An 11604-nucleotide genomic window follows, 5' to 3' on the forward strand; every position below is an offset into this window, starting at 1 on the left:
CCCCTGGGTTCAATACCCAGTACAAAAAAATCTCTCTCTCTCTCTCTCTCTCTCTCTCTCTCTCTCTCTCTCTCTCTCTCTCACACACACACACACACACAAACATATATATAAATTTCAAATTATATGTATTTTTATTTTATGTATTTTTAATTTTTTTTTTAAGAGAGAGTGAGAAAGGAGAGAGAGAGAGAGAGAGAGAGAGGACTTTTAATATTTATTTTTTAGTTCTCGGCGGACACAACATCTTTGTTGGTATGTGGTGCTGAGGATCGAACCCGGGCCGCACGCATGCCAGGCGAGCGCGCCACCGCTGAGCCACATCTCCAGCCCTTAAATTTTTGAGCCACTGTGTCTGGTCCAAAATTATATACACAAGCTAGGGATGTGGCTCAGTGGTAGAACACTTACCTAACATGTGCAAGGCCCTGGGTTCAATCCCAGTACTGAGAATAAAACAATCATGTACAAACTTGTGTAACCAGTTCCCAGTTGGCTCTTTCATGTCACCACATAGCTGTCCCTCCTAAGATAACAACTGTCCTAACTGCAATCAGCAGAGATCAGTTTTGCCTGTTCTTGACCTTGATATACATGGAAACTCAGCATATATTTGTTTATGTCTGCCTTTTCTACTTCCACCTGTCTTGAGATTCCCCCATGATGTGTGCATCACAGGCTGGTTCCCTTTGTTGCTCTGTGGTCTCTCATTGCATGAGTGTTGCACATTTGGTTTATTTCTTCACCTGCTGATAAGCTTTTCAGTGAATTTCTAGTTTGGGGCTACTATGAACCACACTCCTATGAATATTCTTGAACATGTTTTTTGGTGTAAATAAAGTTTAGTTTTACTGGGTATATGTCCAGGAGGGTATTTGCTGGGTCATAAGGTAGGCATATGATTTACTTAAGTCTCTAGGACAAAAGACTGTCGGGGGTGGGGGCGACTCATCAGTCTTAGCTGTGCAGATGACAACCTGGGAACTATTTGGTTGAGCCAATAGTTGTCATGGACAAGATGCCAGGACCTATATTCTTCAGAATGAAGTTTCCATCAGCCAACTTCTCCCTCTAAATTTGCTGCCAGTGCTATTATGATATATAAATTCATCAGCCTGACACACAAACCCAGGAATAAATCTGGGAAAGCAGAAATCCTTATAACCAGTTCTCATTTTTCTAGTAGTTAGAGAACTGAAGTTTTCTGCTTGGGAACATTGTCTTCAAACAGCTTGCTGAAGATATGGGCCAAGAACTTACCCATCAGCCAGGCGTGATAGCACATACCTATAATCCTTGTTAGCTATGAAGGCTGAGGCAGGAGGATCTCAAATTCAAAGCCAGCCTCAGCAAAACTGAGGTGCTAAGCAACTCAGTGAGACCCTGTCTCTAAATAAAACACAAAATAGGACTGGGGATGAGGCTCAGTGGTTGAGTGCCCAGGAGTTCAATCCCTGGTACAAAACAACAACAACAAACCCTCATCAATGGCCATGCTGAGGAGTTGGCCGTTGTTAGGATATGTTGAAATCCTAACTCCTATTGTGAGGAGGGGAGGACTTGGGATGTGGTTAGGTCACGAGGGTGGAGACCTCTGAATGGGATTAGCACCTTGATAAGAAAAGGCAAGAGAGGGATCCTCTCTGTCCTCCATCATGTGAGGACACAATGACAGGATAGCCATCTGTGAATCCTCACTAGACACTGAATCTGGGACTCCTTGGCCTTGACTTCTAGCCTCCAGAACTGTGAGAAATCAACACTTGTTGCTTAAGCCACCAGTCTATGGTAATTCGTTAAGGCAGCCTGAGCATGCCACATACTCACCAAACTTGTAACTCCAAGTAAGAGTCTGCAAAGAGGCCAATAGGTCCTACTGAAGTATCTCCACAGCAGCCTTCTGAGGTGGATATTGTTATAGTTCCGATTTGTCAGATGATAAGATCAGAGCATGAACTTCCAAACCAGTGCTCTCTTTCAAGCTGGAATGGCTGTCAGGCTTGTGAAGTTCTGACAGCAAGAGAACAAGGAGCAGTCATCAGCTCCACCTCCCTCTTTGCCTCTCCTTGTTTTTTGTCCTCCTCCTGTGTCTTCTCCCTTCCAGGGCTGGCCCATGCTGGTCCTGGGAAGAAGGGGGCCATCTGGGATCACCTACTTCAAGGCGATCTCCTACTTCTCAGGAGTCCTACTCACTTCCTTTACTAATATGTAATTTTAAATAAATTAGTGCTGTGACATCTTTTCACCCACTAAATTTATAGAAAAGGTTTAATGTCATCTATCAACAGAGAATGTACATTAAAACTTCAGTTCTCTGACCACTGGAAAAATGAGATCTGGTTATAAGGTTCCTGCTTTCTCAGATTTATTCCTGGGTTTGTGTGTCAGGCTGATGAAGTTACACATCATTATAGCACTGGCAGTAAATATAGAGGGAGAAGTTGGCTGATGGAAACTTCATTCTGAAGAATATGGGTCCTGACTTCTTGTCCACTATTTGGCTCAACCAAATAGTTTCCAAGTTGTCTCCTGCAGAGCTAGGACTGATGACGTGCTCTTTAGCAAGGTGAAAGATGGCATGAATCTTGTGGAAGTTGTGGGGTGCCTTGGATCCAAGAATGACAAGACCAGGAGAAGACTCTAGGCCATTCTCATAAATTTAATTTTGTGTTTCATCTTATCCCCAGCTATTATTTTGTCTCTAAGGAGACAAAATTGGATTCCATATATCCTTTATCTCTCTTGAAGTCTAGCTGGATTACAGAATTAACTTTATGGTTTAAAATAAAAACTAACCCTCCCCCCGCAGTACATGTTAAGTATTGCCATGCCTGCCACATAATAAGCACTCCATAGACAGCATTATTTATTTGTTTTTATTTCTCGCAGTACTAGGGATTGCACCCAGGGCCTTGTGCATGCTAGGCAAGCACTCTACCACTGAGCTACAGTCCCAGCCCAATAAGCAGCATTATTACATGATATGATATAATCAAATACCTGTGAAGGTTCGTCCTAAAATCATGAACATGATCTAATAAAAACTCTAGCTTTAATCACAAGTTTACAGGCAATACAGAAGGTAAAGGAATAAATTAGAGACCAACATAATCCTAAATATGTTAGGGACTTCAACATATGAGGGACATGCAACAGGACAAATGACCCATTTCTCTGACAAACTCATGACATGCAAATAAAGGGGTGGGGTAAGGAAGACTATTCAGAATAACAGGAGTCTATGAGACCTAACAATCAAAGGTCAAAAGCAAATAGAATTACTATGATTGGTTTAGATTTTTTAACAAAAACTATAAAAAGACATTTTTTGGATAAACAAGAATGTTTAAATATCTGGTTGTGATGGTGTGCACATGTAGTCTTGGCTACTTAGGCTGAGGGGATCATTTGAGCCCTGCCTGTGCAACATGGTGACACCCCAACACCAAAATAAAAAAAAAGAATAACATTTCAATGTAGATTATGTATTTGATTAAATATTTGTTAATTTGATGTGTTATATGACATGTGATTATATTCTTATTTTTAAAAACTTTAAAAATTTTACATAATAGTGGAGTTCATTGTGATTCTTTTTTTCCCCCCAGAACTGGGGACTGAACTCAGGGATGCTCTAATACTAAGCTACATCCCCAGCCCTTTTAAAATTTTACTTTAAGACAGGGTTTTGCATTGTTGCCAGTGCTGGCTTTGAACTTGGGATTCTTCTGTTGTAGCCTCTTGAGTTTCTGGGATTACAGGTGCACTCTGCTGAACCTAACAACGAATGATGCTAGAAAAGAATGTGGGGGGGGGGCTGGGGATGTGGCTCAAGCGGTAGCGTGCTCGCCTAGCATGCGTGCAGCCCGGGTTCGATCCTCAGCACCACATAAAAAGATGTTGTTTTCGCTGAATACTAAAAAATAAATATTAAAAAATTCTCTCGGGGCTGGGGATGTGGCTCAAGCGGTAGCGCGCTCGCCTGGCATGCGTGCGGCCCAGGTTCGATCCTCAGCACCACATACCAACAAAGATGTTGTGTCCGCTGAGAACTAAAAAATAAATATTAAAAATTCTCTCTCTCTCCTCTCTCACTCTCTCTTTAAAAAAAAAATTCTCTCTTAAAAAAAAAAAAAGAATGTGGGGGGACTGGGGTTGTGGCTCAGAGGTAGAGCGCTTGCCTAGCATGTGTGACACTAGGTTTGATCCTCAGCACCCCTTAAAAATAAATATTGTGTCCACCTACAATTAAAAAATATTTTTAAAAAAGATAGTGTCCATCCATAACTAAAAATGTTAAAAAAAAAAAAACTTGGCAAGCCCCAAGAAACAAGGTTGAATGACTAAAAACTAATTTTTTTTTTTGTACCAGGGATTCAACAGGGGTGATTCACCACTGAGCCACAGCTCTAGCTTCCCCCTTTTTTAAACAGATGGACACAATATCTTTATTTTATTTATTTTTTATGTGGTGCTGAGAATTGAACCCAGTACCTCCCAAGTACGTGGCAAGCGCTCTACCACTGAGCTATAACCCCAGCCCAATTAGCCCCTTTTTATATTATTTTAATTTATTTATTAGTTTTTGGTGGACACAACATCTTTATTTTTATGTGGTGCTGAGGACTGAACCCAGCGCCCCACACATGCCAGGCTGGCACGCTACCGCTTGAGCCACATCTCCAGCCCCCCCACCTTTTATATTATATTTAGAGACAGGGTCTAGCTGAGTTGCTTAGGGCTTCAGCAGAGACTAGTTTGAACTCAAAATCCTCCTGCCTCAGCCTCCCCAGCAGTTGGGATTACAGGCATGCACTACCACACCCAGCCTAAAAACTATTTTTCAGTTTCCTTTTCTGTGAATCACCTATTTTGTAGGACAATGGAGAGATGAAAGAATTTATGTGCTTCTCCATGGGGTGGGCAGTAGTTCACACCTGTAATCTCAGCTACTCAGGAGGCTGAGACAGGAGGAAGATTCCCAGTTCAAGGCCAGCCTCAGCAAGTTAGCAAGGCCAGGTCTTAAAATTGATTTTCAAAAAGAGCCTCTGGGTTCAAACCCTAGTAACACATGCAAAAAGAATGTTTATGCTTCCTGTCTTGTCTTCCCACTCTTCCTCAGAGCCAAGCAATTCAATGTGGCTTCCAACTACTCTCAGGTCCCCAGTGATTTCCATGAATCTCAGCCCTCTCAACAGCAGCATTGCTGACCACCTCCCCCTTTTTGAAATGCCGTGTCCTTAGCTGCAGTGACACACACTTTGCAAATGTGTCTCTTATACTGGATGCTTACTTCAGACTCCCCTCATGAGCCTTTCTCCCCAACCTAAAGGACTGGGCCATGTTGACCCTGGGCCTGCATCTCCTCCCCTCTCCCTGAATCTTCCACTCCCACATCTTCTATTTGCCTCTCCCTCTCCAACCTACCTCTCCAAGGCTTTTCTTCTCAGGTTTGTACCTATTTCCAACTGTTTACTTGGGCCCACCCCCAGGAGACAGAACACCCAAGCTTTGAGGATCAGCTCTCCTTATCCACCGATTCTTTTGAATTCAGTCACTTGGACCTCCCAGTGAACAGATCTCCCCAAGTAACTACCCCCGCAGACATGGCCCCTCAGTCCTCACTCCACCATGTTATCTGCTAGGATTCAAGCTCCTCCCCAATGTCCACTCGGCTCACTGCCCTGGGTTATTGAGGTCTCTGCTCAAGTTGTCTTCCAAGACCACCCACTGTAGGACTGCACCTCAGCTTTCACCCCTCACCCCATTATCATACCTTTCCAAATACCTACTCATCCAGGTCACAAGTGAACAAGGGACCCTGGAGTGCAGAGGTTAGGAGCCTAACTCCAGTGCTGGCAGGACTAGGTGGATTTGAATCTCAAACACTAGTAGCTTTGTGATCCTGGGCAGAATCCTTAAGGGGTTTTGTACTTGTTTCCTCATCTATAAAACAAGGATTATAATGCTACCTACCTGTCAGGGTTGCTTCATGGGTTAAATATTCACATAAAGCACTGGTTCACAGTAAGGCCCAAGTGTTCCTTGTTATCACTAGGAGGCCCACCCTGGTGCCCCAGGCTAAAACAGTCAGTCCCATTAACATACCACAGCACTTAGGGGTGCCCCCATTGAACTCTTACCCTAAGATTGCTTGCCCCATCCCTGACCTGGTGGTTCTAAAGGGCATTTCCTCTGTCTTGTTCATAGCTGGGCTCCCAGCACCTAGGGCAGTCCAAGCCCACAGCAGATGAAAACACATTACTTCCTTACTCCTTCCCTGAACTGGGCTGTTAGGTACACAGAAGGGCACAAATCTGGCCCCAGCTGCCTCCCAAGGAATTTGCTGTCTTTCAGCACAACTTAGGGCTTAGGTGGTATGAAACGCTGTCAAAATTACCTAAAGACGAACTATGGAGATGTGTGATGTTGCAAGCTGAGCTCTTCCAACTCTTGGAAGTCAAATTGGTTCCAAATGGAAGTGCTTATCCCCAAGAGAGTTTAATGGGCGTACTACCCTGGCACACAGCCAGTGGTTTAGGAGCACTGCCAACTACTGGCTGTCCCACTGGATGGAGATAAGGTCACTTCAGTGAGGCTCACAGAACGAGCATCCATAGTGTTCCCGGGGAAGGAGGCAGGGGCAAGTTCTCCTGGGAGTCAAAAAGGAGAGTACCAGGAGAGGTTTGACCTGGCAATCTTGAGACAGTTCAATGGTTCATAAGCAGGAAGGACCATCCTAGATTTCTGATCCTACCAGGCAACCCAAAAAGAAAGAAGATGCAGATGTGTAGAGCTAGACTTTATGGAGAGCTGTGAGGAGAAGGCCCACGTGTCAGGTGCCTGTCTCTACCTCCACTACCTCTGCCCAGGCACTAAAGCCCATGTCCTTATGGATTAGCACCAGGTTGGGGCTAGGGTCCTGGCTCTCTGAAATGGTGACAACAACATCTCTGGTTGGAGATGCTTCACTTGGGCTGCGCGTGTCCAGCTCTGGCTCAGTCTGCAGGAGCACCATGGTGGGCTCAGAAGCAGCAGGAGGCATAGAGGGGGGATTGGAGGGTGGCCCAGGCTGATGACTAAGCTGGTGCCGCTTGAGGCTTTGGGGGAGGGTGTAGCCCATGCCACAGGTGGGACAACGGTAGGGCTTGTCTGCCAGGTGGGATTTGAGGTGGCGCCGCAGCTTGGTGGCCAGTGTGTAAGCACGGCCACACTGGGGACATGGGAAGGGCCTCTCCCCTGAGTGCAGGCGCTCATGGGCACGAAGGGTATGTGGGTCTCGGAGGGCCTTTCCGCACACAGGGCAGAGGTGTGCCTCCCCAGTGTGGGAGATGAGGTGGCGCCGCAGTTCAGGCAGCTGGGGGAAGGCATCTGCACAGTGCGGGCAGCGATAGGGGCGCTCCCCGGTGTGCAGCCGCAAGTGCCCATGCAGGTTGCCCCGCTGTCGGAATGCCCGGCCACAGTGTGGGCACAGGAAGGGCTTTTCCCCTGTGTGGAGCCTCATGTGGTTCCGCAGAGAACCCTGATTGGCCAGGAGCCGCCCACAAACAGGGCATGGGCACGGGGCAGGGACAGCTGGCACCTGGTGGGTCTTGCGATGCAGTCGCAGGGAGGGCCGGCGGGCGAAGGCTTTGCCACATTGGTCACACGCAAAGGGCCGGGCACCAGAATGTACCACCTGGTGTTCTCTGAGGTCTCGCCGGGTGCCATAGGCCTTGTCACACTGTGGACAGGGGAAGGGTCGCACCCCACGGTGGCCCAGCACGTGGGCTTTGAAGCTTTCCTCTGAACTGTAGCTCTTACCACACTCAGTACACAGGAAGGGCTTGTGGCCTGTGTGCACAAAGGCGTGCTTCTTTAGGTGGCACAGTTGCAGGAATGCCTTTCCACACTCCCCACACCGGTACCGTCGCCCCTGCTTTGGGGCATTTCCAGCAGGGCCAGCAGGGCTCCATAAGAGTACAGGGAAATGCTGGGCCCGGGGCTCTGAGGTCTTTGCTCTGGGGGGGCACTGATCATTGGGGCCACATAACTTCTTGGCCAGGCAGGCATGCAGCTGGGTGCCCCTGGCAGAAGGTGATGAATTGGCTTCACAGTTCTCTGAGTCTATCTGGGTAGTGGAGCCTCTCTGAGATTCAGGTTCACTGCTCTCTGTGCCCTGCTGGGTGGCCAAGCTGCTCTGAGTTTCAGGTGGCATCTGTGCCTGGAGCAGGCACTCCTCCTCCACACTATCCACACTGCCATCCTGAAGCAACGGGCCAAGAGGTTGAGTATTCTTGGAAGGCTGATCCTGGGCTTCGGACTTAGGCTCAGAGTTCACCACATTCTCTGTCTGGATGCTGTGCTGTGACTGGTGACCAAGATCTATAAAACAAGAGATGGAGTGCTGGAGTTAACTGAACTTGGTAGAAGGTGATATTGACAGGTAATTACAGGATATGTATTTTCTCCCAGTCCCTGAACCTCAGTGGGTTCAATCATACCAATCTCTTCTCTGAAACATGAGCTGTATGTACACTCTTTTCCTACCCAGTCTCAGGTGCCTCTGGGGAAGTACTCCTGGAAACCACAGCACCCTACCTATATAGTTAATCCCTAGAGGAAGCCATCAGAGTATGGTCCTCCTGTTCTCCCCTGGGGACACACACTTAGACTGTGATCCAAGCCCCCAACCTCCCCACCTGAGCTCTTCTGTAAAACAAAAAGAATCCCTGCCTGCTTCCCAGAGACAAGAATATTATGAAACTGTAAACTTTGTATACAGCTTACTGTTTTCATCGATATGTCCTTATTATTCCAGGAAATTCTTAAGAAAGATAAAAGTTATAAATATCTTTACTGTTCATTACAAGGAAAGACCTGTCACACTCCAACAGAAGCATCTGAAAACTCTCAATCCTAATCAAGCTCCACCTTCTCACACTGCAAGATTCACTTTAAACCATATTTTCCCTCCCTGCTTTACCACTAGCCACATCCCCAGCCCTTTTTATTTTTTATTTTGAGCCAGGGTCTTGCTAAGTTACTTAGGGCCTTACTAAATTGCTAAGGCTGGCCTTGAATTTGCAATCCTCCTGCCTCAGCCTCCCAAGTCGCTGGGATCATAGGCACTACTGGGCCTGCTTTAAACCATATTTTAAGACTATACAACTCTAGTATTCTCCTTACTACACTGAGCTATAAATTCTGCTTTGTCTTATCACAGGTTATTTTGATGAGAATGTGGAAGCAGGCATTTATGTGACCCATACCTGTGCAAGGGTCTGCTGCATCCTCTCCAGGGGAGGCCACTTGTTGTTGTAAATCAGACTCTTCTTCTGCCAGCACCTCCACAGGTGCCTCCTCCTCTAGCCTGGGCTGTGTGGGGCTTTGGCCATCTGAGGGAGGCCAGGGCCACAGTAGAAGTTCAAAGCCTGGCAGCACAACCCGGTACACCTGCAGGTGAAGCTTCTCGTTGATCTGAACTAGGGCCACGTTTCCCTCACTCTCCAGCCTGCCCCGCTGCACCAAACTGCAAAGCAGATCAAGAGCTAGCTCAGCAGATTCTTTTCAAGCCAACTTCCTTGACAGCCCCAGCTCTCAGGAAGGGTGAATCCCAGAGGTCATGCCCTTGAAAAACACACTGGAAAATATCCTTGGGTAGGGGATTATAGATAGTCAGCTTCAGATTCCATCCCAAGCCTTTAAAAAAAGCCTCAAAGGAGCACATTCAGAATGTATGCTTCTGGGGCTGGGGATGTGGCTCAAGCAGTAGTGCGCTCGCCTGGCATGCCTGCCGCCCTGGTTCGATCCTCAGCACCACATACAGACAAAGATGTTGTGTCCGCTGAAAACTAAAAAAATTAAAATTCTCTCTCAAAAAAAAAAAAAAAAAAAAAAAAGAATGTATGCTTCTGTACTTACCTGGTCCAGCCTGAACTCTGCTCACAGGCACACACTGCCCCCCATGGGTCTAGTGACAGGTCCTAAAATTAACCAATAAAAGTCATTCTCACATGTATTTAAGGAAGCCAGGTTGGGGAGAGGAGGACCCAAACTAGATGAAACCTCTCCTGGGACAAATCTAAGATGAAGTTTCTGTAAAGTTAGCAGATTCTGGTGCTGCCTCTGCATCTAAGGGCTGATTCAGTTAATAAAGACCAAAGAGTATTTCCCTCCCAAGGGTGTGGAAAATTAGTAAAGTGAACACATTAATAGAGGAACATAATTTTTTAATAGTACTTATGGACTTAAACAATTTACTGCACTGCACTATTTCATCTAGTCATCCAAATAATCCTGAAGAAAGCCACTGCTTTATTTTACAGATGAGTTAAAGGATGTATATAATTTGGCTAGCTAGGTGACAAGGTTGGGATAAATTCTAATAACCTTAGCTCTTGACCTTGGTTCACTGCTGACACTACACTAATTTAGCTTTTAACACTTTACACACGTTGATTCCTTAACTACTATGGAGGGAGAGCCTTGCTGAGAAGGCACACAACCATCTCCAACCGCTTAAAATACTCGCTTCTAACAAACCGGAGGGTCGTGGGGAAATGTCTAAATCTTCCCCCAATTTTCAGAGTCGCCTCATCCCTCATTACCTTCTGCTGTCGTTTCACTTCCTCGCCCTTCTCGGAGACAGCCTTTTCTTCCAGAAGGTCCCAGTGCAGTCCTGGCTGTAGGGGTTCCCCAACACACCAGACCCCCAAACGCTGTTCCTGAGCGAGTGAGGGACCCACGGCCAAGCCCCGGGGAAGGCTCTTTAGAGCGAGAATGGCCCGGCTCCCCCAAGGCGGGCAGTCTTTGAGGCACTGAGCACAATCTTCGAATGGGCTCCATCCCGACTCCGGGTCCAGGCGCGGTTCCGGGGCTGCAGAGAGTCGGGAAAGCAATGAGGGAGCGGCCCATGCGGGCGTTGGGAACCACGCGGGAGGAAACTGCATGCTCAGCGAGGCCTCAGGAGTCGGGAGGGAGAAACAAGGGCTCTAAGGTGGCCCCTGAGAGGTTTGAAGGGGTTCGAGGACTCCGAGAGCCCCTGAGGACGCCGGAGGAAGATCTCAGGCTTCAGAGGACTGGACTGACGAGGAAAGAGACGAGAACAGAATGCTGGAGCCATTTAGGCCAGGGCTGAAGGCCGTAGGTATGGCAAGTTACTCACCCGGCTGCAAAGTCTCCCTATTCAAGTGCGGCGCTTCCTCCTCCTCCATCCCAGATCAAAACACCTCCCTCCGCCGGAAGTGAGCGTCCTCATTTCAACTCCTCCCGGAAAAATTTCCTCTTAGGAAAGAATCCAGAGTCAGACCTCTTTGGTGCACAGGACCGGGAATTTGGGAGTAGTTGGAAGGAAAAACTCTGTCCGAGAACAATACGAACCTAGGGTTCTGGAGGCCCACCAGGGATTCGAGTATCTGCATAAGCGGAACTAATGCGTTCTATCACCCTCCTTGCGGAAACGGGGGAGTCAGGAGTCGGACAGTTACGTTGTTCCTCCCCGAGGCAGGGATTTCGGCGGGCAGTGCGGGGAAGTGGACCGGGCTCCAGGGAAGGCCATGTTTAGACCGGGCAGCGAACCGGAAGCTGGTTGGAGGTGTGGCGGAAGTGGTTGGGGAGTGAGGC

General features: G+C 47.4%; 1 protein-coding gene across 1 annotated transcript; it reads right to left on the reverse strand.

The window, feature by feature from the left end:
* Window positions 1-2890: 2890 nt before the first annotated feature.
* Znf408 (zinc finger protein 408) lies at window positions 2891-11463 on the reverse strand. The gene is made up of 6 exons (XM_026399193.2): window positions 11362-11463; window positions 11147-11265; window positions 10590-10858; window positions 9904-9965; window positions 9252-9511; window positions 2891-8364 (listed from the first exon to the last, which is right to left on the reverse strand). The coding sequence occupies exons 2-6, from the start codon at window positions 11193-11195 to the stop codon at window positions 6836-6838; spliced, it is 2169 nt and encodes a 722-aa protein (XP_026254978.2). The 5' UTR covers window positions 11196-11265; window positions 11362-11463; the 3' UTR covers window positions 2891-6835.
* Between the last annotated feature and the right edge of the window lie 141 nt (window positions 11464-11604).

The sequence above is a fragment of the Urocitellus parryii genome, chromosome 4 (assembly GCF_045843805.1).
Source record: "Urocitellus parryii isolate mUroPar1 chromosome 4, mUroPar1.hap1, whole genome shotgun sequence".
In the NCBI taxonomy this organism is placed as follows: domain Eukaryota; kingdom Metazoa; phylum Chordata; class Mammalia; order Rodentia; family Sciuridae; genus Urocitellus; species Urocitellus parryii.

Bases quoted from the DNA above. Each gene is read 5' to 3' on its own strand.
- Znf408 (XM_026399193.2), bottom strand. From the start codon at position 11,195: ATGGAGGAGGAGGAAGCGCCGCACTTGAATAGGGAGACTTTGCAGCCG. The intron at 10,859-11,146 runs GTGAGTAACTTG...GACTCTCTGCAG, and splicing joins TAGGGAGACTTTGCAGCCGG to CCCCGGAACCGCGCCTGGAC. The intron at 9,966-10,589 runs GTAATGAGGGAT...GGTTAATTTTAG, and splicing joins AAGTGAAACGACAGCAGAAG to GACCTGTCACTAGACCCATG.